The sequence below is a fragment of the Hyalella azteca genome, unplaced genomic scaffold (genome assembly GCF_000764305.2).
Source record: "Hyalella azteca isolate HAZT.00-mixed unplaced genomic scaffold, Hazt_2.0.2 contig7133, whole genome shotgun sequence".
Classification (NCBI taxonomy): domain Eukaryota; kingdom Metazoa; phylum Arthropoda; class Malacostraca; order Amphipoda; family Hyalellidae; genus Hyalella; species Hyalella azteca.
In genome coordinates, this window is record NW_025937263.1 from 8,897 (window position 1) to 35,841 (window position 26,945).

The following is a 26,945-nucleotide window of genomic DNA, read 5'->3' on the forward strand; positions in this document are numbered from 1 at the left end:
CTACCATACTGGCAGTACCTATACTAGCTACAAAAAATGAATTGGATGCCAAAATTTCGAGTTCACAAAGAAATTTTGGGAGACTAAAATATCTGACTTCAAAGCAATCTCGCAACCCCAAAAATGATAGCTTATGGAATCTCATATCATCCCTCTTCTTCTTGGTGCCTTCTTCATACCCTTACAATTAGAAAAATATCCAGCCATTGCAAATAGTTTGTTTGATTCAATACATATTTTTTACTGTTGACAATAAGTTGTTGACAAGAGTTTAATTAATCACCAATTCACCATTAATAGTATAAGTAGTAGCATACAAGTAAAGCAGATTTAATTATATTGGTATATATTTCTAAGTATAAATTTTGAAAAATCCACATAAATCATGAGGTTAGCACTGCATGAAGTCTTAGAAATTGGAGGTTAGCTAATTGCTTCAAAAAAAATTTATTTGTTGCCAGTATTATTAAAATATATGTCAAGGCTGAAATATTAAAACATTTTCAGTGAAAGATTTCATATGTGTTGCATTGTCCTCTAAAAAAATTAATTTTTGTGGTAGAAGAATTCCCTGATTATTAACAAGTGTTTAATAATTAGGTTAGAGTAGATTATATTACTTTCTTAATTATCACTCAACACATATTACAATGAGGCAAATAAAAAAATCAATAACCACATATTTCCTTCACACGAAGTTAAATATAATGGTTTTTGCAATTTACTCTCCTTATTTTGTCCATTTGGTTAATTAATACTTGAGTGCCACTTAGATTTGTTTATGCAGTTGTGTGTCTCATTCATTATTGAAAAAGTGTCATGTGCATTGTCAAGATTGACAATCCTTGTCTACTTCTAAAATGTTTCTTATATTTCTGAGGGCTGCCAAATATGTTGCACTCTTCCCTATTCTCTGCTGCCAGGCACTAAATTGATCATGAAGAGAATTATTACACATTCATAATACCTCACCTAAGTGAAATTCATGTCTATTGTTGCTAACTAATCTTCACTTTTAATGATTATTAAATACATTTTATCAGAGATTGATAATGAGTCATTTGAGCAACTCAGGTGAGGAATCACTGACTACTAATCTGGTGAATGATGGAGCAAACTTCAATGTCAAATACAAGGACACTGATCTCTACTCAGTATACTGCATTGATCAGTGTGTTGCATGGCTCATCAGCCATGCATTTGAAAAGGTAAGTTTTATCATCTGATTAACATTATTTATATAGGTATTAGCTCTGATGTAACAACAATTACTTGCACAGATGTTGAAAGGCTGATTTGTCACATTATCACATATACTGAATATCCATATCAAGTAGAATATGATTGTTCCAAATCATTAAGACTCACTGCATATCACCCAAATGGTAACTGTTTATGCTCTTGCTAATTTTGGTATTTTCTAAGTTGACTGATAATATAAACAATTTAGATTGTTTACAGGTTTGTGTCCAGTTTCCACAAGATTGTTGTGCTGATGCTCCACTGGTGATGCTTCTTCTGCAGGAGAAGTTACCTGAAGTTCAGTTCTCCATCATCTTCAACTCAAGTGCTGCAAAGTAGGTTTTATGCCGAATTCCTGTTCTATTTATGCTTTTATGTACATTTCATTATTTTTAATAGGAAATAATGCCACGCTATAAAATTCATTAATGTAATTTTCATATTGATTTAAAAATTTGTTACCCATTTTCAGATGCTGTGTGAGTCAAAAGGATGCAGAGTACCGTACGGCTGACGCGGTTGTGCAGTTTGGACGGACATGCTTGACTCCTGTGGCGCGACTGTCTGTGTTGCGCGTGCCAGCCCCGCGCTGGCGAGCAAACGTACCTAGCCTGTGTCAGGGCCTTCGCAGCTTTCTACAAGGTATGTTCCTCGTACTGTCAAAATAACAACCTTTCTGTTGCTGTTTTTTGCTTTTAAATAAATTTTCGTTTATGTTATTCATTATATTAGTTTTGTTGCTTGAACTCAATGATGTAATATGATATAACTGAAATTCTAGTGCAGCATAGAAAACGTTTAAAGTCTAAAAATACTCTATGACTCCAACACGATGGTTAGCATATTACAAAGATTACAAAATAAAATATTCTGCAAAACCACAACTGAACGTTTAAAACTTTTGGTGGTTAACTTTCAGATAGTTTATGATACTCTTACGTATTGTCAAACTACTGCATTGTGACGACTGTTAATTACTTGACCAACACCGATTTAGTAGGACAAAATGCATTCAACCTGAACAAAACTTTGCAGCATATGAGACGAGATTTTTTGGTCAAATTTAACTACTAGAACAATAATGGGTTAAACAAATAGGTACCTATTTACGAGCACTTGTACATAACGAGCTGACTTTAAGTTGAGTCAACGCTCATTTAGTTCACATCTTGCTATGGCTATTTTCAAGTCTATTTTCTTTCTACAGAGAATCAACTTGACAACGACAACAAGAGAATTATAGTTCTCTACGACACGAGATGCGCTTATGCCATGGGTATGTTATGGTTATTCAAATCTTTGGTCGAAGCGACTGACGGAATTGATCTTATTTTCAGTTCAATAGTAAACTTCCCATGCTTCTGAATATGCTCAAATTACATTACATTGGACATGAATGTCTTTACATTTCCTATTTAGATCTCAGAATATTTTTGTTGATACGCAATCTCACGTTGGATGAATTTTTTTCCAGGAGCTGTGGAGCAGGAACTTCGCCCTGAGTTTCCTAATATTATGATGTCACGACTTTTAATATCTCAGAGCGTATCACCCGACACGATCACTACTGATAGCACTGTCACTATCGACCCCATTGCTGCCGAATGTCTAGTCGATGTAAATGAAAAGATAAGCCAAAAAAGAAGCCAAGAATGGAATTTCTTGTGCTTTTGTCCATCTGATTACAGTCTAGGTGTTTGTAACTTTTGCTACGGTTCTTCCTTTGGTAGCAATGTCAGAAAAATTAATGAAATTGCACGTGCAGACTTTTTGACTACTTCCGTCTGTGAAAACGGTGAGAGCTTTGTAAATATCAGTGGCAGAATTTTTAGGCTACCTAATAGAATTTCCAAGGATAATATTGTATTCATATTCATCGGTCATCAAAGTCCCACTTTAACTTCATTGTCTCTCAAGTTAGCCACTTTTCCACTGTATGTCATTCACCCTGAAACCGGCGCGGTGGTAACTGCTACTGCCCAAAAAATGGTGATGCAGAGAAACTATAAAATTGAACAAATACGCGACGCCCAGAAGATTTGCTTGCTTATTTCAAACTTTAGTTTGCCAAGGTACAATGATATCGTTACTCAACTTTCGATACTGGTGAAGAAATCAGGAAAAAAACTCTTCGTCCAGTATTCAGCACACCCCGACTTGCCGAAGTTGATGAATGTGCCCGGCATTGATGTATTCGTGTACATAGCTTGTCCCGAAAGCTCTGTCATAGAAAGGGAAATTGACCCGGACTTGTACAAGATGATGGCAACTCCATGGGAACTTGAAGTTGCTCTCAATCCTAATCGTGAATGGAAATTAGATTTTGAAACGGACTTCAGTGAACTACTCGCCTGCAACGATCACCAGACTTCAACAGTTTCAAATGTGAAAGGAGTACCTCCAGATACCGATCAGTACTCCGTGTCGGTGTCTTTGCTTAGCAACAAGACTCAGTCACTTGGTATAGCTCCGACTATCGAGGTTACGTCAGAATCTATTGCTGGGGCCTTGGTGGCGGTGCCCACTCGTCAGGTCGCTCAGAGGCTACAGGCAGGAAGGGCTTTGGGTCTTTTGAAGGGCGAAGTGCCTTGGTATGGCTTGGACCCAACCATCTCTGCAGCCAGTGACGGTGGATGTGTGGAAGGAAGGAAAGGTGTTGCTGGAGGCTATTCGCAAGAAGGTAGCTGATTTATGTTAAAAGCACCTCTTCCCATGACATTGACGGAATAAATTTGAAAAAACTATAATGATTTGTCCTTACCTTATTAGTTACAGTTGTATAGAATTCTCATTGCATAGCATATTCCCATTCGTCTTTATCAGGTACTTAAAAAATGAGAAATAAACAAGCGCCATAGAAAGTTAATATATTTCAGAAGATGGAAATGCACATGGAAACTCATCAATATCGTAGAGCTCTTTTCAGACCAACGGGAAACGTAAATAATTTCAGCACAAGCCTTTTGTTCCCAATGACTTTCTGTTATCCCTCATCGGCGATCGTTGATATCTGAAGACAAGGCAACCGCGCTCATTGGGAGCATGTGACTTGATAGTGCTATTGACGAAGCTTGGTGCAATCATGAAGACGTGCGCCGTAAGAAGCAAGGTCAGTTGCTCGCAGTATATCTTTTATGATCAGAACATACGATCTTTAGCCTGCCTGTTATTCGATCGGTTAGCTGATTATGGCACATACTATCAGAAATTAATTTTGAAAACTTGTTTTCAAGCAAAATTTATCCGCTTAAATGCTTTAGTTGGCATTGGTATGTTTACGTGAAAACAATGTATGCTCAAGATCATGGGCTCTTAGAGGCTCCATCCAATTAACTATCAATAATAAATTTTGCACATAAGAAGAAAAAGAAGTGGCTGCCGAAACAGCGCTTAACACACCTAGTGGAAATAGATATAAAAACGTCCATGTGTTTTGAAAAGTTACACCGAGGGAGTTACTTCCCAGACGCTAAGTTACAACAGTAAATTAAATAGGCTGGTAGTCATATATTTAAAGCCTATATATATATATATAAAGATCTTACCACGTAACATCCATTGAAGTGCATTTAAGGACCAAAACATTTTAAATTCAGCGGGTCAAATAGATTCAAAATTGGGGCGTCCGACTCGAGCTTCGCAACGTCCAGCGTAATAGCTTGACATTCATTGTGGTGAATTCATTGCGAGATAGACCACGACAAGTTAAATGCAATCGATGGAAATTTTATACGATTCGATAAAAATTCTCATCATCTTCACGAACAATAGCGTCAGAAATTTATGTAACGAAGAATTAAGATCTGGAAATCCAATCATTCATCGATGCTTTTAAGAAGTTCTCATGATGCATAAAACTCGATATTTCCGATATGTGAAAACAAATTGCTCGTAATCCTAAATGGACTTCAATATGTATTCATACTTTCGTACTCGGCGAGTCAGTTATCTCTAAATAAATGTCTCAATTTTACGAGCGATTCCCTGGTATCTTGCTGCAAGTTAAGCGAAGCTATAACAGAGAACGCAAAGCCATTGCAATGATTAGACTAAAATTTCGTACATCAAGTTTTCCGTATGAAATTTAGCAGTTCAGGAGATTGTGACACTGAAAAGTAAGAATATGCCTGGCTTGACCAACTCTAGAGCATCACAATAACAAATAGAAGAGGTTGCATAGAAAGAGTCGAGTATGCAATACACGCCAATGATCAAAAATCATGCCTAACGCATGAACTGCAAGCAACATTACTCGGGTCACTGCGCCTATCATTAGAAGAAAAAAAAGCACGTTTTTATAATGGTAAGTTCTAAAAAACGGGTGTAATTTCCATCCACAAATAAAAAAAAAAGAACTTGTGCAAACCCAACTTTGAACGGAAACTACAAGAAAAAGATGGTTTCTAATTACTTTGCCTTCCTAATTTTGATTCGAGATATTTTAGCAATTAGTACAAGTAATCGAATGCAGAAGAAAAACTGTGATCTGCTGGAAATGTTTAAAATTTCCGAGTTATAGATTTTTGCCGATTTTATTCCATGATAAAGTTCCTTCAAGTATCCAGACTTGCGATCAAAAATATAAGCTTACCGATGACAGATTTATACACACACAGATTATAAGTGACACATTAAAAAGGCAAACCATTAATATCTACTTAATTTAAAATATTAATATTCCCCACACCAGCCACAATAAGTTTCTCTTTTATGCGTACCGGGACTGGAGTTCCTCGCATGTTAACACTCCGGTTTCTCGCTCATTTCAAGTTTAAACCAACAAGATTTACCGTCGGGTGCTGTTGCATGGAGCAAGCAAACGCATATGGAATGTTCCTGAAGAATCTAGTCTACAAAGTAAGAAAGTTAGGCTTCAAGGAAAGCAACACTGCTGAAATGAGCAGGAACTAGACAAGTGTTCACTAGTCATCGGCAAGAACTTTATTCGATTATTGGCTCGTTGAACTTGCGATCACTAAAAAACGATTGTAGGGAATCGTTGAACAGGAACCATTTAAGGACGAAAAATAATGATGAAACTAGTTGAACTATTCATATGAATTAAGCTGAACTTTGAATTCCAAGTTATATTCAAAATAAAAGGATTTTAACTACTTAAAAACTAAAATACTATGAAATAAATTCTTTGCCTTGTGGTTAATTTCCTGTAAAAACACAGTTTTATATAATTATTTTTGCAATAGATAATTCGACGCCGATGAGCCTTGAAGGTCTCCTGCAATGCACCAAATACTGATCTACTAAGGAACAGCTCGCCACACCAAAAAGCTCTAAAAGCTTCGAGACTCTGCTAAAATTTGAGCAAGGAAGGAAAACTGACTGTGTGGCCCACGCACTTACAGCCTAATGGCATCATAGATTTAGGAAGAACAGCGCTGCCGTTCTAAAAAATCGTGAAATAATTTTTGTATACATGATATTGAGAAGGAGAGAGAGACTAAGAATACATATTAGGCAAGAGAGTAAGTAACTATTACGTTCATCTACCACCGATACGGAAAGCTTTCTATTGGAAAGACATAATGGCTTTATATCGAGCACTTTAGAAACAGCAGTTTCTTTTATAAGTACATAATCAAAGTCAGCTTAGTAACAGAAAAGCCATCCAAACGATTCGTAAGTTTACATTTATACGACAAGTCATAAACACCACTTTAAAAAGTGCAAAAGTATTTAAGGAACGACGTGTATCTTAGGAACGAATTTAATACAGGTTTGCAGTCATAAATCTGGGGGTTTGGGAGAAAAGACCAAGCAGCTCTTATTTTATGACAAAATTTTTACAGCATTAATTAAGCAAAAATTCAAGCCTTGTCTCAACGGAGATTTTCAAAATTAGTCAAGAACAATGGCGACTTTTTCCATAAATGAGAAAATGCGCTAAAAATGAACGGGGAATTTATTACTATCCTCACATGTGAACGAGGAAACAAATCAAAACACCCTTGAGTTAATTAAATATCGCAAAAACAAAGGACTTTAAGGGAATAAAATAATTAACATCTAAAACTTATGTGTCAGACATAGGTTCGGAAAAATAGGAGTGTCAGACATAGTAAATCCCGCAGTGTTCAGAAGAATAGCAGTTGTAAAACTTGTTTATTCACTTTATAAGTTATTGATAAAATAGAAGTAGCGAGCTAGTGTGTACGGAAAATATTCAAGCATTTAGTCGGGAGAAGAGATCGAGTGCGCTTTGCAATTGTCTATTCCGGGGCAACGGGAATTATGACCAAACCCGAAATGTAATGTCATTAACATATGTAATCGCCTTTCATCTCAATGAAGTATTAAATTCTGTAGTATATGATAACGTCGTTGGAGAAAACATCGTTGACGTAATTTGTCCAGCACCACGCAGCTAGCTTTAGTAAATTAAAATAAAAAATGCTTTACCAATTAAGAGTGTATTTCCTTTAAATAATTGTAAGGATATCACGTTAAAAACGAGATGATGAACTATATCTGGACGCAGCATAAAGCGGTATTATCTGGATTAATATGTTCATATTCTAGCCTTGAAATTGCACCAAATAATCTCGTAGCTGTTGTGCTTGCATCGGAAACGAGAACAATGTAGTTGTTAAGTCGAGACGATCCGGTATACTGCTATGTAGGTTCAAAATGAACCCTTATTGGGATATATTACTATTAACATTATTATTGAAGTTAAATAAAGAAAAAAAGCCTCTTTCCAACCGAAAGTGTTCCTTTATATCCGAGATATTATTGTTATTGAGAGAGGGCAACGTAAAATGCTCCTCAAAAGAGGATCCAACTGAAGGGACAATCGAGCCTACTACAGAGACTGCGTACCGTAACCCGGCAAGAAAACGACGAACGAAATCTCCTCATAAAGAGAAGTTCTAAGCTTTACCATCAATATTCGATAACATGATAAAACTCACTACATAGCTAAGCATTTTTTAAGCTATCTAGCAGTAACACATTGAAGTCTAGCAGTAACTATGGAGCTTTAGTTTCTCTGGTGCTCGCTGGAGATCGAGTTGAATCAGCCTTAGCAGCACTAGCACAATTCGCTTGGGTACTTAAACTACTACTGTCATTTAGAGTTGCACTACAATTGCTGTTGCCGTTTGATCTGCTGTTTGCCCCGGAGGATTCGCACTCTCCAGGAGCTGCTGAAGTTGCCGCTGTTTCTGTAGCGTCTGTCGCGTTGGCAGAGGACGAGGCGCCAACAGTCGAGCTTCCTTCTGACTCTGGCGCACCGTCGGCGCTGGTCGCCTGCGCGCCGCCCTCGATGCTGCTGCCGCCGCTGGCCTGGTCCTGAGACTCATTCAGTTTTCTCCCTTTGGCCGACACGAGGGCCAGTCTTCTCATCTGTCTGATGACCGCTGTCGCGTTGTACGCTTGCTGCACGATAACAAATTGTATAAATAATATGCACTCTTGTAATTGTAGAATAAATAACCATTTAGGAAGTAATGAAAGTGTTACTTACAAATCACCGAACTCGTTGATAATAATACACGGAGCAAATTATATGCGAGTCCGTAAATGAGAATAAATAGAAGAGCCCATAAAATATTGTTACACTCTAAAGGTCGTGCATGCATTTCGGATACAAAAAATTATTTCGTATGAGAACAGTTTAAATTTTACAGCAATCAGCAACGGTCAAGACTGAGGTAAGAAGCAGGGAAATTTTAAAGGATGAGGCTTTTTTAAAATTAAAAAATACAATCATTAGGTTTACTGCCAGTAGCAATTACTGTAATAAATAAATTAATTGTAGTTATATTTGACGATAAATATTTCCGACCGAATGAACACGATTGTGTATGGCCAGATGCTGACAGATGCTCAGGAAGTGAAGATATTTGCTGCAATTTTGAATGTTAAGACCTTGATTTATGGCTCAAAAGTAATTATTATACCACATATATTTGCAAGAATATCGAGAAAAGCAATAAGAAGCTTACACATGAATGAAAAGTTGAAATAAAATTATATGTAAGAGCCACAAAATGATTTTAATCAACGCAAACAACAACAGCAAAAAAAAAAAAAAACGCTATGAATCCGATCTCAGGTACAGAGAGACAAGAGTTTTGTGACGAGATGAAAAAATTATGACTGCTTCTCGGTAATTCCTATTATATCTCCACTTGTCTTCATTTTATGATAAGTCATATCAAATACAAATAATATTCCTGGACTGACTTTTGCGACGATTTCAAGAAGAAAGCAAATCACGTAGCGAAAAAGATCTAGATGGAACAAAACGGCAAATATCAATAAGAAAGGCAAATTCGGTTAACTCTAGAGAGCATAATCCTTACTAATACAACAGACGTTAACATCGTCGAAGTCAGCTCAACTTTTATTTCGTAACGTATTTCAGACATATTACACGTCGAATTTGAAATCGATAGACTATGCTGGTTGAGTCGAAGTAACAGCAGCACAAAGAAAACAATTTTTACAGAATTTCTGCACAACTCTAGTTTTAGACATGAGACGTCTAAATCACAAGCCCATCAACGAATCCGATAGTTTCTCTAAACCTATGACAGAAAACGGTGGTTCGATACTTGCGGGATAACTGCTGTAAAAATATAACAAGAAAATGGGAGATTCAAGGCATCATGGAGCGGGTTTATAAGTACAGTCTGTACAAGAAATTTTCAAATTGAATAAACAATTACGATCATGACAAATCGTGTGTATTTTCTTACGGAACATGGCAAGTTAAGTGAAACTTGCACCTCGTTGTTCACACATTCATTCATGCACGTGATAGGCACAGGTAAATCGCTCAAAAAATACCCGTACTAGAAAACAAATTGAAGCAGAACAGATTATGAACATTGATTTCCCCCGAGCATTTGGAAAATTTCTTGTTGCATGCTAATATTTGTGTTGGAATGGATCGGAAACAAAACCAGCTGTTTCAAAGCAGACCCGTGATTCGGGCTTTTTTTTTTGTACTAAATTCTTTTTATATTTCTATGGGTAATAACGCAACAAGCCTTATCCAATAGCCTTATTATCAATAAATGAAAGTACTTCTATGATGACATGCTTATCATTTTATACCCATCATTTCAAAGCTAGATGATATGACCGGAGACTGGCAAGATAAGTTACAGCAGGACAACCCAAAGTCGTCAATCTTAAAAGAACATCTGATTGAAGGAGCTATATTGGTGTACAATGAATCTGAAAATAATCTTTGCTTCGTCTACATCACAGAGTACGTCAATCGAGAGACAAAACCACGAACGGTTCTTGAACGAGTGGAAGAATTAACTCATGATACAAAATTGATAAAATGTTTGCAAAAAACCCTATAGAAAAGCGACACACCGACATTAACAAAGATGGATCAGTATGCACAAAATAAAAATCATCTTCCAGCAATCAAAAATTTATGGCGCAAGAAACTTACTGCGGTCACTGCAAATTAGCACGAGCCATCATCGTACCTCACATAAAAGCAAGTAATTTTTTGAAGAACACAGGAACAGCTTTCACGCGAATCACCAGAAAATCAACGCTATTGAGGCATTGGAATCATAACACGAGTAATTATTTATTAATCAAGGGAACGTTACAATTTTTAGGCAACGAAGGAAACGTAATGGGTTTGTTTATCTCCCACCGCTGCAACGAACAGCTCGTAAGCTGTACGCCTGAGACAGAGACGTACAAGTAGAAGGAGGAGGAGGAGGAGAGGAAACTTCATCGCCCTTGTTTTCCGCATTGCCCTCGGCGATGGGACGGCAAGAATTCGCCCCATCGACGTCCATGCTGGCTGACGATAGCGCGAGGCGTTGCATCTTGTGAACCATTACGATTGCGTTCATCAGTTGCTGTAACGAAAATAGATATTGGCGCAAGCGTCCATGCACAGCAGCTGACCAACACATTGGGAGCAGTGATGTAAACGACCGTTAGCAACACAGCCGTATCGCAGGATCTAGGCCGATCAGGCCAGTGGTTTCTGGATTATCAAGTATGAGATCGCTTATCTTGAAGCGTACTTCGTTTCTACACGCAGTAAGAATACGAGTAGTAGGACAGATAATTAATGCTCAAACATTACACATCAAACCGATTATCTGGGAATTAAGAATTGATTTATGTTTCTGAAGGATCAAAAACTCAAAAATACACCATTTTCTCTGAGTTGAATGTTAAGGCTGATTTAGGAGTGTGAAAATGAGTGAAGACATTAAATTGTTTGCTTTGGATTACCGCACTTGAATTGGACTGAGAACTATTAAAATGCATTGCTTACAGACTGTGAGTAAATGGGCAAGATTGAGCATCAATAATCCATGAATGTTAGAGAAAAAAGTTAAGTATCCAAACAGCACGCTGGAAAAGATATTCAGAAGTGAATGCAGAGTTAATTCAAGCAAAAATTAGGCATACACCTTACACCAGGGAGATTATGCTTATAAATGGAGAGAGAAGTGTTACTGCATCAAACAATTAAGAATACTCAACTTTAAGCTCTTCAAACGTAAATTGTTTTTTAAAGTTCATCGAAAAAAATATTTGACGTTAAGTTTTATGTCAAACGCGTCTTCTCGAAATACGTTCTATGTGAAGGATTAAATAAGAACGTTATTCCCTATGATATTACTCCGAAATTTTCCGGAAAGCATTACGAGAATAGAGTGAAGAGTCGCTTGTCGTCGACTAACTTCCTCGGCAAATGAGATTGAAGAGTTTAAAGTTGGAGTTTTCCAAGAAACAATGATAATAATACATAAACCAATAAGTTTGAAATGCAGTGATTGGCTGTATACGTAGAGCCAAAAGTAATGACTTGAATTAAAGAATCGTTGGTACTTGAGTATCGCGAATATTTTCGCCATATTGGAAGGACGAGGCATTTTGACATTCATTAAACAATGTCAAAACAACTCATGATAGAGTTTCCATGCATGTCACCTCACTTCAAACGATTGTGCTAGCTGCAACTCCATATAATTAGAAATGGAATAAACATTCGCCTTGTAAAGCAAAATTTCAGTATTTTGAGAAAAATTTGAACCTTGTGCAAAAAAATTAGTAAATTGCAGGAATTTCTTGGTGCATAAAAGGCAAATATACCATACGAATTCCAGAAGAAGCAGATTATTAATCTTATTAAAATGTCCAAAAATTGGAAGACAACAAATTTCCATAGGAATTGAATGGGTAAACTTTTCAAGCTGCTCCTTGCATTGTGAACAGCAGTTGCTAAATAGAGAATTGTCGGCATATGCAAACATCATAAAAAACCTATTTAAAAAACATTAGATAAACAGCCCATCCATAATGATTTAATATTTGAATTCGATTAAAGAGACACGCGCATCCCAAGGTTCACGGATCACTGAACAGTTTGTGTACAGGCTAAAACAATACCTGTTAAGATTCTATTCGTGATATTGGTCGTGAGCGAACAAATCAAAAGGTAAAAATGTTCACGCCATTAGGCGATTTTTTCCACCAACGTTAACCACATGTTAACAAGATTTGAATCTGGACACAAAGTACAGGACAAATTAGATTTGTTTCAGCCAAAATCGTTGAAAAAGTTAACCATAGTGAGGATCTAAACTAAACTTAACGAGCTCTTTCCAGATGCAATAAAAACAAACTGGGGAAATGCAGCAAAAATAAACTGGGGAATATTCTTCTTCGATGTTTTTGGTTGAGAATGAGATAAAGGGAAGCCTGAAATCGCTTGTAATCGAGTTGGTAAGACGAGCTCGGGAACACAACTGAAGTTCGCTCCTCGAACGAAAAACTATCGATGACGAATACAACAAAAACATCAATACACAAAAATAGACATTAAACGGGGAAAAATTATATAACAAATAGAACAATCGTGATCTTCAATGAGAATGCTTTGCGAGCTCAAGTACTCAAATTGTAGATGCAGTTTCGAATAATAGCGAGTGGTAAAATCTCGGTAAATAATTATATAGCAATTGAACTTCTCACCAATCTTCCATCGGTCAATTAGATGAAATAAATGTTCTAATGTTTGATATCGTTGATCATTGCGATTTTTTTAAATTATTAATTATGAAAATATTTTTCGAAGGTCGAACCGTCAACGCAACAGTTGAAGGTTCGAACTGGCATTAAAAAAATGTGACAAGCATTATTTCAGAGTAAATTGGGGATAAATTACAAAAATATATAATAAATTGACAAATTTCAGTCGAAACAAAGTGAAGTGCCTGTGCTCAAGTAAAGGAAGGATATTAGAAGCCCTAGCAAAATTATTACAAATAAAATAAGACTAATTAATGCATTCAAAAATTTATGGTTACTATTAAATAAAAATCAAGATCAAAATGCTACAAGAAGTACAAATATAAGCATTCTCACGTAATAAATAATGGAACTAAATATCAAAAGACATCAAGACCACACGGAAAACTGATACCATGCAATGCGCCGTCACACAGAACATAAAAACAGATCATGCAAAGAAGTTTCTTTCGATAATCTCGCTACCGATATGACACATTTACATTAACTTCGACGAGTAAAACTGCAAATAATTTAAATTTAAAAGCCAACAAATTAGAGAAACAAGTGCTGCGCCTAATTTATTTTCAGGAAGTATGCAAAAAAGTGTATAATCAAACTAAATGCCTCAATGCCTGCGCATACATTTGCTTTAGAACACGACCTGAGAGTTTTTCTAGGAACTTTCTTCTCCACAAAAAAGCAAAACAACCTATAATTGAAGTATTTGAGAACCCCAAGCGTAAAAAGCTCAATTAAAGAATAAAACTACTATTATAACGAGTCCTCCACTTTCGTAAATGAACATAATTATTGCCTTTAAATAACGTTTATAGTACGAGCGTAACGAGACTTCTAAAGAATATGGCACACGTTACAGCAGCCGCACACACAAGAGCTTTACTTTCGGAGCTTCGTAAAATATGGATGGTTTCCATTAGGTCCGAGACCATGAAAGAGCAAAGTCGAACATTTTCTTCAGTAATCCTATTATTTCCTTAATAGCATTTGTATTTATTGTGAAACATCGAAAATAGGTTGAGTTCGAGAGAAGTTACCATGTTCAGTTTGATATTGTCTATTCCGTTGGAAACTTGCTGAAAATTTCGTAATAAAGTTCTCCTCGGAGAATGAAAACGAGAATCTCGTATTGTAATTATAACATAGTTAGTACATTCGTTATTATTGTACTCTAGGATGCCTATCACTGCACATGCTTACTAATGTAAGCGCAACAGGAAGCAACGAATGTATATATTAAGTTCGACGACCACTCAGTATCGCTCAACGGACCACAAGAAAAAATAAAACGTTCTCAATCAATTCCAAAAGCACATGCAGTCACTTTCTCCTCATGAAACTTCTCAATGATGTGTTCACAGCTTGTCTGTTGATACAAATCTTACGACATCATTTCGTCCAGGACAAAATATTAATATCGCTTATGTGATCGTTACGAACCGCATGCGAAAAATAAAACGAATATATATACATATGTATCAGTAAATTTTTTGAAGACCAGAGAATTTGCTTTATTGACAATTTTCTTTGTAGTTTACGGACTTCCGAATCACCTTTCCCAACTCCCGGCAAAAAAAAAAATTACCGACACACCAACGGCGTTGCTACGGGCATTCCATTGGTCGTACTGTTGCTGAGTACTATATGTGCGGAAATGAAAATCGAGTACTTTCAGATGAACACAGAACGAGCCCGCATTGTCCTGCAGGTATATGTCGATGATATCTTCGTTGTCATTCAAGATGAAGAACAACTGAGGAATCTACGAATGGCCTTTGAAATTAATTCTGACTCTAAGTTTACTTACGGAATCGGACAAAAGCGTGCTTAGCCTTTTTTAGATATATTCGTACATGCTAAAAATATTCCTTCGTCACCAAACTATAATGGAAACCAACAGATGTAGGTCGGGAGAGTCCCAAACGCCGCCTGCGAATGCCATGAGCGCTACAAAAAAAGCACAATACGTGCTCTCATAAATTTAGTCTATAAATTTTCCCGCAAAAGAGAAGGTTGTAGACTTCTCCCTAATATGGATGGACCACATCGGACTCACAACTACGACATTAAGCCGACGTCTCACGTGCCCCCTTCAGTCTGGTGGACCAAGGAACCACCTGATGTAAGTCCACAACGAGACCATCACCCGTACGGTGCTCGAGGCACCAGCGTCGTCATGCGATGCCCCGACGCCAACCGACTCGCGATAGCCGAGGCCCTCAAAATTAAAGATGGGACCCCAGCCAAAACAGCCATTAACCTTGAAACTACTGGATTTGTCAGAACCTTGAGACTGTTTTCGAAGTAATTTTTAGTGCTTTAATTATTGTCCATCTTCATATTTTTGAAATTTTATAATTATTTCTTATCAAATTGATTTTTGAGTAGTATCCTATTTACACGATTCTGTACTGATGTCGTCTAAATTTCTTCACTCAATGCGTCTTGTAAATTGATAATGAATTATTGATACATTCGAAACGTTAACGAAATCAAAATGTCCATCGGATGTATTAAAAAAGCTAGTAAGAAAATTGTCAATTAAACAAATTTTGTGGCCTTCAATGAAACCTGCTTAAAGGAACAAATTCTACTAAACCTATACTAATATATAGTAAGCATTAAAAGAAACTAAACAGTATCAAAAGAGGCCACAGGAACATCACGAAAACGAGAGTCAAAATAAATAATTTATATTATAATTAACAGCTCAACCACAGCAAAAAACTTCGCACAGATAACAATTTAATTCTGGGCCAGTCACAGAAAACACGTTTAAGCTACAACGCTACAATTCAATTACGATTTATACATTTTGTCGTGGGTATGAAGTGTGAAGCATGTAACGTGACACGACGACACATCGTCGAGGCAAAACATGATGATCGCGCAGCAGACGATAGTTAGCTTTCTTACGATTATTTTTATGTCTAGGCCTTCTAGATAAATGCACCAAGCGCCTTGAGCTTGATACGCAAAATCTGGCGGTCATTTATAACGAAATCCGTTATACAGTAAGGGATTAGATTCGTTCTATTCTAAATGCCCCATTTAATTCCCTGAACTACAAATTATCATATATTCATAGTTAAGCTCTAATAATATTGGAATCTGGACATTCAAGCGAGCAAAGGTCAAGAACTGTCAACAATAACGTCAATAAGTTATGGGCATCTCTAGAAGGCCTTGGTATCGCGCAGCACAATGAAACAGTGAAGCCTATAAGCTGAGGGTGGGCCCTACGTATATCGTACCTTCCACCTGCTCTTAGCAAAGTTCTTCTTGAGTTGCTCGGACACGGAGCTGTGAATGTTGCGGTCGCTCGCAGCATTGCCCGAGATCCTGTAGAGAACAAACAGTTGTTTCAGTGCTGGGAAAAAGAAAATTAGTTTGTGCTTTGATGAGGGGAGAACTTGAAAGATAGGTTTGCCAAGTACATGTAAATCACATGAAGTGGAAAGTGAAAGGAAATCGACAAAATTGAGCGAATGACAAAATTGAATGAGTTATTGTTTTACCCAATTGATTAATTTACCCGAAATAACACTGTAAAGTGACAGCCACATCGAAATTCACTTTATAATGATGGCGGAGAAAATATAAAAAGCTATCCACGCCTTGTTGAGGTGTAGATCACGTTTTTTGAAGGAATAACGAAGAAAACCCTTATTTTTCCATGCATTCAAGTCTCTAATTATAAAAGGTATCATTTGCAATTGACATTACACCATTTGCAATTAAACGCGAGTCTTTTCAGGAACAAAAGTCGATTCGCCAATAATGACATGACTTTAGGATTTTTTTCTCTATTTAACAGCAAGAAAACTCAGCATTTACCACTGCTCTATTTTTCGTACCGTTAATAATAAAAAATATCCTAATTTAGTCTTAACACAAAGACTTTACGTAACGTTTCTTCAGCACCCATTACTGAATGTAGAATATTGAAATAAGCTTGCTTCCTGGAATCCTTTCAATTGTTAAAGAATTTTACCGAGCACTCGTGAGTAAAAATTAAAAATAAGCGTCCGCCTTAATGCGGCGTTGAAAGTTCACCTCTTAAATTCCTAGAAAAATAAACACAAAACTTAGCGGAATAACAAATCCCTTATTTGATGAAAAATCTTAGTTCTTTCCAAAGTTAATTGAAAACAAAAGATACAACGTTAGAAATTCCAAACAACGACAAGCTGACTATACCGCAGTTACTTTTGCAGAGCCTGTACACTGTACAGTATATTAGATAAGTAATGATGTCTTGAGGAAATTTTGAATAAGAAGTAAACATAATGCGACAGAGAAATAAACAGTAAACTGTGAGTACAGCTGCAAGTTTCCATGTATTCGTACAAGCCATGGACAGATGTCACAATATTCTTTCTTTATTTTTTATTCACACAGGAGCACACAAAAAATACATAATAAGAGAATATCGAAAATTTGAAGAGAAAAAATATTGAACTCCACAGTTTTATTTATTTATCAACTCTAGACTTGAATAAACGTCGAATTTAAAAAAAGTGTAGACAATACAGAAATAGTAAACGTGATCTCACCAGGGGTGCTGGAGCGACTGCTTGCAGGTATAGCGCTTCTCGACGTTAACGCACAACAGCTGACGGATAAAGTCTTTGGCACTGTCACTGATCTCGTCCCAGTACGGAGAGTCAAACTCAAACTCGCCTGAAATAAAATAAATAAAACTGAGTACTCACTGCAGTGAGTGACAGGGAGCGCATTTTCACGCCGACGAAAATGTGAAGTCACGGACGGACAGACAGACGGACGGAGCACAATAGCGCTTTTTTTCCATAAATGAGAAAATGCGCTAAAAAGATGGGCTTGAAACTACTCCAAAATCTTAATTTTCGCTCACATGTGTGCTGCAGGAAAAGTTGCTAAATTTGACGATGCAATTAAGTATTACCGACTCGAACTTGCAGCAAGTATATGAAGCATATCCAATGACTTTAACGGATGGTAATTATCACCTTTGAATTGAGACAATACTTTAAAAACTTGAATATGTAGAAGACTATAATCTTAGGAATTTTTAAGGAATATATGAAGTTGAATACGAGAATAAAATGTTGATAGTTTTTACAATCTTCATCAGTAACTTCAGTAAATAAAACAACTGCACGAAGTTTTAAAAAACAATAGAAACAACAGCGCGAAAAAGCGCTAAAATCAACATGAAATGTGTATGTATGATATTATTTACAATAATAATTGATAATTCCCAAAATAAGTTAACACCACCCGTGTTCATGGAAGGCATGATTTTCAAGAGCCATAACGGCTCTTGAAAAAATGTTTGATCTGCCGTGGCTTTCAGAGGCGCAGCTTTAATGCACCGAGATACATTTTTGTCGGCCTGCGGTGAACGCAACTCCTGATAAGAGAAAGTCGTTACCAGTTCCCGTCACTTACAGAAAAATGCGGAACATCGAAAAACCGTCCATGCACATCACAGCGGCCCAAAAATATCAATGTCTATATCTGAATTGCTAACATTGATTGCCAAAGAGATTCAGAAATTTAGTCATAAAAAATACATTTGTTTTTGTTTATGAACAAAACTTTTGTTATTGTTGTTTTGAACAAAAGAATTGTTCGCACAATTCTTTTGTTCGCTCATTTTTTGAGAGAAAATCTTCGCCTTTAATAAATAATGTGTAGTCAACTTCGACAGGAAACTTAGGACAGGAAACCCCCTCCAAATAACTGCCTTTAAAACACGCGAGTCGAAGGAAAAAATAGAGTAAATTCCCCCCACGGCTCTTGAGCAAGAAGAAAGCCTGTAAGATATTTGGCTCACCCTTGAGGATCTGGGCGAAGAGGTTGGCATCGTTCTCATCATAGAATGGCGGGTAACCGCACAGGAGGATGTAGGCGATGACGCCGATGCTCCAGACGTCAACCGCCTTGCCGTACGGCTTCTGAGCGAGCACTTCGGGAGCTGCAAGCCAAACATTTGTGATCAAAATACGAGGTCTTCTCTTATCAGCAAGTTTTGTCGCTGAAATTCGATTTCAAAATAATCAACACCAAAAAATCGGCGTAAGAAGTTCAAGAATGATTCATAGTGAATCTTCATTTCGGCTGACTCTTTGAGAGTTCACAGAGATTTCGAAGCATGATTAAAAATTAAAAACTTGAGGAAAAACACAATGCGACGAAGAATAATTTTCCATTTTATTTTATAACTTAGCGAAAAACCATGGCCATATCAGAGAAAATTTTAGAAGGGAAAAACTTTTGTTTGTTATCAAAGATTGACAGACGGAGAGAGATAATATTTCAGGAGATCTGTTGAATAAACTTTACTGATCATTCGATTAAGTCCTTTTAAAATATTCTTGCAGTAGTTGGCGATTATGCTGAGGAAAAATGCCCAGTCTCAAACATAGAACTCAGAACTTCAGTGATCGAAATTCTCTTTAACATAAAAAACTCTGACTACGAGCGAAAAATTCAGGCCCTTTCCGCGCCAAATCGTTCTTTATCCCAGAGATCGCAACTTCTCAAATGAATAATTTGCCTACAACAATAGTTATTTCAGAAATAAATATGACATGGAACGCAAGAGGTAAAAATGCACCGGTCGACACGTAAATTCTATACTGTAATAGATATTTAAACATAAGCTTTGGCTATCATGGATCTGTATGACTGGGCTCCGTTTACTGCTTGAGCATGAGCATGATATGCAGCTAATTACAGTACTTTAAACTTCAGGGGGTGTTGACGAAAGTTATTCGTACTCAGGATAGTTCTAGGAACATGCTTCAGGGCTGCTTGAATTTCACAAACAACTGGTTCAACTACCGCAACCCACACACAGCAATGGGTAAAAACCAGGAGACGATATCTTTTAGATTTAGTCTACAGCTACATCAAAGACGACATAAGACTTCCCAGTTCCCACAGTTAGGTTTCTTGTATACGTGGACAGTAGTGGCGGCGAGTAGAACTTTCAAATGCTAACTGCTACAAGTTGGAATAAAGTCACGAAAAGTACAAGAATCGGCAACAGGACATGGGCCTATTTCTTCAGTGCCGACACTTCTATTCTATTCTAATACAGACCTAGTGTAAAGAGTTGCAAGGTCCTCTCGTGGCAAGGAGCGCATATACACGAGGCACTGTAAATAGTGGCAGTCAGTACTTGAAAGTTGTACTACTGGCCGCCACTTCTTCCAACATATTAAGTACAGAGTGGGGCTTCGCTCTCACCAACATAGCCCGGAGTGCCGCACGCCGTAGCCATGATACCAGAGTCCTCTAGTTTGCTGAGCCCGAAGTCGCTGATCATGATCTTGCTCTCCTCGTCCTGGCTGTAGTACAGCAGGTTCTCCGGCTGTAGAAAATTAATGCCAAAATAAAAGCGATGTTACCAAAAGCGGAATGAGTGACCATCAAGATGTAACAGAAACTAATTATTTCAAGTGTCCAATCACTGAATTTCGATTCGAATTAGAATAAGAGCATTACGATGTAAGAATTGAGCATGAAAAAATCAGCGCCAGGAGCTACCTCGTTTAATTGACTAGATTTACACAAAATACAAGTTAACAACAAAGGGCATGTAAATTAAGAGCACCTGAAAAAAACTCATAAAGAAAAAGACTGTCCGGATGAATCAAGCTAAGTTTGTCATACAGAGTAACAATTGAAATGCAGCGCCACACATTAAAATTATTTGAGGATACAATTTCTAAGTATTCAAAAAGCACCTCAAGACTGTTATGAGAATATGAATTGTTTTAGAACCACTTGATCTAGCTATGAAATACAATGCAGTGATTTCAACAATGCCTGATCATTCTCGTTAGAGCTTCTTCTACTCGCAACTTACTTTACAGAATATTATCAAGTTTCTACTGAAATAGAAATCATGGATATGTGCTTCGAGGTTCGCTCTTTTTAGCGCATTTCCTCATTTATGGGAAAAAGGCGCTATTGTGCTCGTCATGTCCGTCTATCTGTCTGTCTGTCCGTCCGTCCGTCCGTGACCACGTTTTCGTCGACGAGAAAATGCGCGCTCTGTTACTCACTGCAGTGAGTACTGAGTTATATTTTTTGTACTTCAATTTGTTATTGCTTGACAGGAGCGGATGATCAGTGGTCTCACCTTGAGGTCTCTGTGAACGACTCCCTGTTCGTGCATGTAGTCGACCGCCTCGAGCACTTGGCGGATGAGATCAGCGGCGTCCTTTTCTGTGTACGAGCCTTTCTCGACAATCCGGTCGAAGAGTTCGCCGCCAGTCACCCTGGGACACAGCACTGGGTCAAGAGATGCTTAGGCACCGGCAAAGTATTTATTTGAAAAATATTTTTCGTATTATTAACAAGACCTTGAGTGGTAGCGTGAACATACTAGCATTGCTTATCACACAAAAATACATTTCAAAACATGAATATAATCCGTGACCAATTGCAGTGGTACCTCACTTATGGCAATCGCGTGAAACTTTATCTTATAACGTAAATGGGCTAAAGCAAAAAGGCAATTTTACTATAATTTTTCAATAATAAATGTATCTTAGCTACACAAGGCGAGCCACGTCCATTAAAACGCATAATTAAATGAACAAGGAATTTTATTCATGAAAGTCTACGTACATTTGAGTATGCGTACACGGACGCATATTCGCAATCCAAGGAATCATGCAAAGCAATCAATCAATACTATCGTGCAATTGCATCGCAGTTGTAAGCCTCAGTTTTTGCAGTTCTACAACCGTCATTATAGTTTGTCAGTTAACTCGTCATGTGTTGATCAGTGTCGAGGTAAGTCAATCAGTCCACCTTCAGATTGCAAACTAAGGAATATCCAAAAAAGTGTCTTCTCTTGGCAATAACAAAGATATTCCAATTAAAACATTTCCGGAAATAGAAACGCCACTAGTGCAATTTTTAATTCAAGGCTCTGCTGGCCGTTCATTCACAAGTGATTACCTCGGATGATTAAAAGTTTGTATCCCTAAACGGCAATTTGATATCTTGTTATACTATTGTTTTCTGGTGATGGCAATATACGTATTTACGCAGAACTAAAACAAATCAATCTTGCAATAGAAGAGGGAAACCGGGAAAAATAATTTAGGATTCGAATAGCTGCACAGTATTCATGGAAAGTACAGATCAAGTAAAAACAGAAATTAAATGCAATTTACCACGTGAACGAAGATAAATAATAAATACATAAATACACCCCCTTAAAAAGTTTCCCCAGTTATACTTAGGCGAAGAAATTAAAAATCCAATAAACTGTAACTTATAACGAAGCAAACAAATAACTGGATATGATATACATCGCTCAACATTAAAAAATTAATGTAGCTCAGAGTCCCGTTTCTTCGGTTGCGATACGAGTAACAAGGTTCCGATGCACCATGCCATAAAATTCATGTTTAGTGCGACGGCTCAGTTCATTCCTCACCGTAAAATCAACCCTCATTGAAATCAATCGTAAATTTGAAGAACGAATATCAGATATTGGCATCGAGACACCTAACACGCAGTTATCGACGAGCACGTCAAAGAATGAAGAAAATTTGAGGCAGACGAGTCATAAAAATTCTCGTTGCAAAATTTCTGACAAAATTTTGTAAGTGGATTAGTTTATTACCTTCAAACTTATCGAATCGCTCACGGACATTACATTTAAAAAAATATTTATTTGACACTGGGAATTAATAAGGTTGTACCTAGTGAAACTTTATTTCATCATCGGGAAAATGAAGTAATCGAAGGTTTAGAGGCTACATATGCAGAAATTTTATAAGCACACTGTAATCTATCAAATTAAAAATTTTTATTGAACAAATTTCACCAGTTTGCAAATGTTGCAAATTAACGTTTTTAACCTTTTACCGCCGAATGTCATTCTCCGGGAAAATAACTTTCAACTTGAATTATACGTAAACTATTGAGTATAGCAACCTGAGGACGTTTGTACGCAACAGAGAACATTTTAAAGTTGTCGTACGTGGCGGCAAATTATACGTAAACTAGTGAGTGTAGCAACCTGAGGACGTTTGTACGCAACAGAGAACATTTTAAAGTTGTCGTACGTGGCGGCAACAATCTGTACAAGTCATTCTGCTCTCACCAGAACGTATCTTTTTTGGGAAGTAGGCTTGTGACAATATTGCTCCGGTTACGCATGTCAGGCGGTAGAGGGCTAAAGTGAAGTTCGACCAGAAAGAGTCTACGGAGACTGGGTCTAATATTTAAATAACTTGTGGATGTGACAAGTCTATTAGTAGTTTCAATTGTGAAATTCAGACTTCTCGGAGGACAGTACTAAACTTTTCGAATCTTCGACGTACATGCATCACGAAAAATAATCTCGAAATATATTGAATAAATAAGCCAACAAAAGAACAAGAACTAATTAACATTGAACTCCAACAGAGGCTCTGAAAAATCCATAAAATCCCCTTCCCAACTATCCAAGAAGATAAAAAAATAAGTAGCTATATCCGCTTCGATGTTCACGTACGTGCACGAGTCACGTTCGTAAAAATGGTTATTATAAGCCGATATTAAGCGACACTTCGAAGCATTTTAGTTCAGCAGATGAGCAGGACGCTGTAGCTGGCACAAGGAGTCGTACCGTGAGCCAGCAGTGAAGGAGAATGCAATCGGCTTCACAAGTTAAGGTTCTGAATCCCAAAATAGATTTTATTCGAAACGAAAGGATCCGAAAAACTTTGTTCCGATTAGCGATAAAAATCGAGACAATCATGGAATTTCGGTGGAAAACCAGGACAATACCGAGACGAGAAATTCTGGGCAAAACGGGAGATTTACAATTTCCTGGAATTGGCATCTTCTCCCTTGAACATGAAGTTAACCCTCGATGTGCAATTTTAATGATTCTTTCTGACATTTAGAACTGTTTTCAGTGTTTTCTTACTCAAAAAGTGTCCATCACATAAGCTTCGTGGCATTTACCAGGCTGGTCGACAATTTTATATGAACTGTACTGACCATACTCGAACAGTGACGGATAAATTAAATAAAACTTTTATAATAATTAATCCAGAAGTTGCAGGGTATGAATGTCATTTAAAAAAAAAACAACTTTATTGGAGGACTTTGGATAATTCATTGTTTGGAATATTTACTTAACTACCAAAACTGATCTGTTATTATGTCGCCAAGTATACCTAATGGCCCAGTGATAAATATATAATCAAGGGTATAACTTATTAACCCTTAATCCACGCCTTCCTTAATCCAAGTAGAGATGCACTGAATCAGTACGGTAACCATGGAGATGCTTTTAAAGTAGTGATATGTTTTTACAAGAGAATGCTTGGACAGATAGGGATTTCCTCGATATCGGATGACAATAAAATGCGCACGAATTTCTCAGTATACGGATTTATCAAGGTTGCGTAATCGAAAGAAATAAATAACACGAAGAAACTTTCATTAAAATGATCTAACTGCTGATGGTGCACGGGAACCATTATCTGCTCATATAAATTTCAATAGCGCACTTTCGATTGAATATAATTGACCCCTCACTAACTTGAAAATCGCAATCGTGCTTGAAGTGAATCTAATCTCTGGTTCGAAAAAACGCGTTCATTAGAACTTCAATAGCTCGCAATTGGTCAGTTGTGAGCTCGTCAGCTCAAGAGGCTTATTTAGTTTCACATGTTTTACAATTTGAAGTTACTGTGAAATCAAGGTAGAATATTTCAGAGTAAATAGTGTCACAAATTAGGTATTTTTGGCCCTAGCTCAATTCATAACGAAGCGATACATATATTGCTTCGAATTGTAAGCTTAATTAATTAAAACATTACTCAAGTTCTAACAAGACAGGCTTCCAGTGTCAGTAAATGAAATCCGCACCACCGCCAACAAAAACTATCCATCAATGTTGATTCAATCAACATTGATATTCGACTAAATGCATATTATTAGTTCTACCTGAACCTGAGGACAGGGATTCGTGGACTTAGTGCGTGAGGGATGAGTAAGACACCATCTGTCTAGAGAACTTATATTGATACGGGGTGGTAATCCAGGAGAGTTATATTAGTGGTATGAGGTTGAGACGTCGACCGTTAAGTGGAATTAAACTGTAAAGCTAGTTACATGACGGCGTAGTCGTCAGTTGCTGCGGAGCCTTACTGAGGTACCCAGTCTTTTATATAGTCACGACTTCCGCCCACTTCTGTGGTCTTGATCGCGCGATGTGTCAAGTGATGGCGTCTATTCTGACTCAGGTCTATATAGTACATTACCATCAATCTCTATCACGTCTAGTGAATATTACGTCTCAACTACAGATGATCAAATCTTACAGTGAATTAATAATGAATAGAATGAGACGCCAGATTGACACTGGACAACTGACAATCGCGAACACTAATTCATAATAGGCATTTGGTGGGAACGTGAGTTCCCATGCACAATCAACCATTGCGCGCTACCATGTTCACGAACAGAACGAACAGCGCTCCATGTTCAGAATATATATGGCAACCGCGGCACTTCATTGCAGAGCAGGCAGGGTACTGAAACGGCGCAACATCAACTCCTGCCCCAGGCTCATTTCGTGATTGTCAAACAATGCTTCACTCTGCCGCAGATTAGGCAGGTACGTTAGTAACAAAACTCCCATTCGGAATTGAATTCGTAGGAGGCATCGGCTAATCTAAATGCGACACGCAAAATTCAAACGACACATCTTATTCACACTTGAGTGCCAGTTCTTTAAAGTTTGCTTAAAAAGTCATCATAGTTATCAAAGAATTGTAACAACGCTGCACAACGTTCACACGTTATAATAATGAAGAGAAAAACATGAACCTGTTTTCGTACTTGTAAAGAAGTTCCAAACACTTAATTCAATGATACAAAACAAAATTTGGCGAACATCCCAACACTGTCAATTGAAGGTAGACAACAGACGTCGCCATGTCACTGGCGCGGCCATGGCTCGTGTCGGGTGCGGCGCCAGGCGAGACCGCCGCAGCAACAGGTTGGATCGCGGAGCCCCGGGCATGCGCGACGGAAAATTTCCAGATCAATGTTAGACTGCAGGCCACACTGACATGTCATGGTGGAGGTACAAGCGAGGACGTCGAAACCAAAGCAGAAACATGAAATAAGCTCAGTGGTCATAAAAATGTGCAGTTACAAATTGTCTTCCCTATTGATTATATGACACAAGCCATGTATTTGTATTGTACTGTAATATTGCAGCAGAACGATTATTATGAAAACTGATCTACTGAAAATAGCCAAGGATCTTGAGTGACGTAGAAACGCTACTACATATAGACCCATTAATTAGACCATTTAAATAAAAGGCAAGGAATGAAGATCTGCAAAGGTGCTAAACGCCGGAGACGTTAAAAATTCAAAGCGCCAGACCAATCAGTTTGGTTTGACTGAGACTAACGTACTTAGCGGGCAAAAAAAACTTGTTATTTCCAGTCGGGCTTCAAGCGAGCGAAAGATATCTTGTCAAATCACTAAACATTAAGTTACTCCACAAGTCAGTAATTAAGAGATCATGACATCCATATGTATGACTGACTATATACTGTATAAAGTTTTGACGTTTGCAATGATTCCTATAGCCAAAAAAAATAGTCCTAGGCCATTAGTTGCGAGGT

At 37.4% G+C, this 26,945-nt stretch overlaps 2 protein-coding genes across 5 annotated transcripts in view; one reads left to right on the forward strand and one right to left on the reverse strand.

The window, feature by feature from the left end:
- The first annotated feature begins 521 nt into the window (after positions 1 to 521).
- Positions 522 to 3,984, forward strand: LOC108679237 (2-(3-amino-3-carboxypropyl)histidine synthase subunit 2). 2 transcript variants are annotated; one of them, XM_018167841.2, is made up of 5 exons: positions 522 to 1,208; positions 1,462 to 1,577; positions 1,715 to 1,884; positions 2,450 to 2,518; positions 2,717 to 3,984. In XM_018167841.2, exons 1-5 carry the CDS (start codon positions 1,053 to 1,055, stop codon positions 3,928 to 3,930), a joined length of 1,725 nt encoding a protein of 574 aa, XP_018023330.1. In that variant the 5' UTR covers positions 522 to 1,052; the 3' UTR covers positions 3,931 to 3,984. The 2 variants fall into 2 exon arrangements, with proteins under 2 accessions (XP_018023330.1, XP_018023331.1); XM_018167842.1 differs by having other exon boundaries at positions 1,143 to 1,208; positions 1,451 to 1,577.
- A 3,119-nt stretch (positions 3,985 to 7,103) lies between these two features.
- LOC108679228 (calcium/calmodulin-dependent protein kinase type 1) overlaps positions 7,104 to 26,945 on the reverse strand; it is a 76,167-nt gene continuing 56,325 nt past the window's right edge. For 2 of the 3 annotated variants that reach the window (XM_018167828.2, XM_018167826.2), the window contains exons 5-10: positions 21,428 to 21,566; positions 20,530 to 20,653; positions 19,112 to 19,252; positions 17,847 to 17,973; positions 16,545 to 16,632; positions 7,104 to 8,637 (exon numbers count right to left, since the gene is read on the reverse strand). In XM_018167828.2, the coding sequence (XP_018023317.1) occupies positions 8,230 to 8,637; positions 16,545 to 16,632; positions 17,847 to 17,973; positions 19,112 to 19,252; positions 20,530 to 20,653; positions 21,428 to 21,566 (1,027 nt within the window). In that variant the 3' untranslated portion in view covers positions 7,104 to 8,229. Of the gene's footprint in view, positions 8,638 to 10,936; positions 11,100 to 16,544; positions 16,633 to 17,846; positions 17,974 to 19,111; positions 19,253 to 20,529; positions 20,654 to 21,427; positions 21,567 to 26,945 lie in introns of all 3 variants that reach the window. The other variant, XM_047881138.1, reaches the window with a different exon arrangement.

Bases quoted from the DNA above. Each gene is read 5' to 3' on its own strand.
- LOC108679237 (XM_018167841.2), top strand. From the start codon at position 1,053: ATGAGTCATTTGAGCAACTCAGGTGAGGAATCACTGACTACTAATCTG. The intron at 1,209-1,461 runs GTAAGTTTTATC...GATTGTTTACAG, and splicing joins TCAGCCATGCATTTGAAAAG to GTTTGTGTCCAGTTTCCACA. The intron at 1,885-2,449 runs GTATGTTCCTCG...TTCTTTCTACAG, and splicing joins CCTTCGCAGCTTTCTACAAG to AGAATCAACTTGACAACGAC.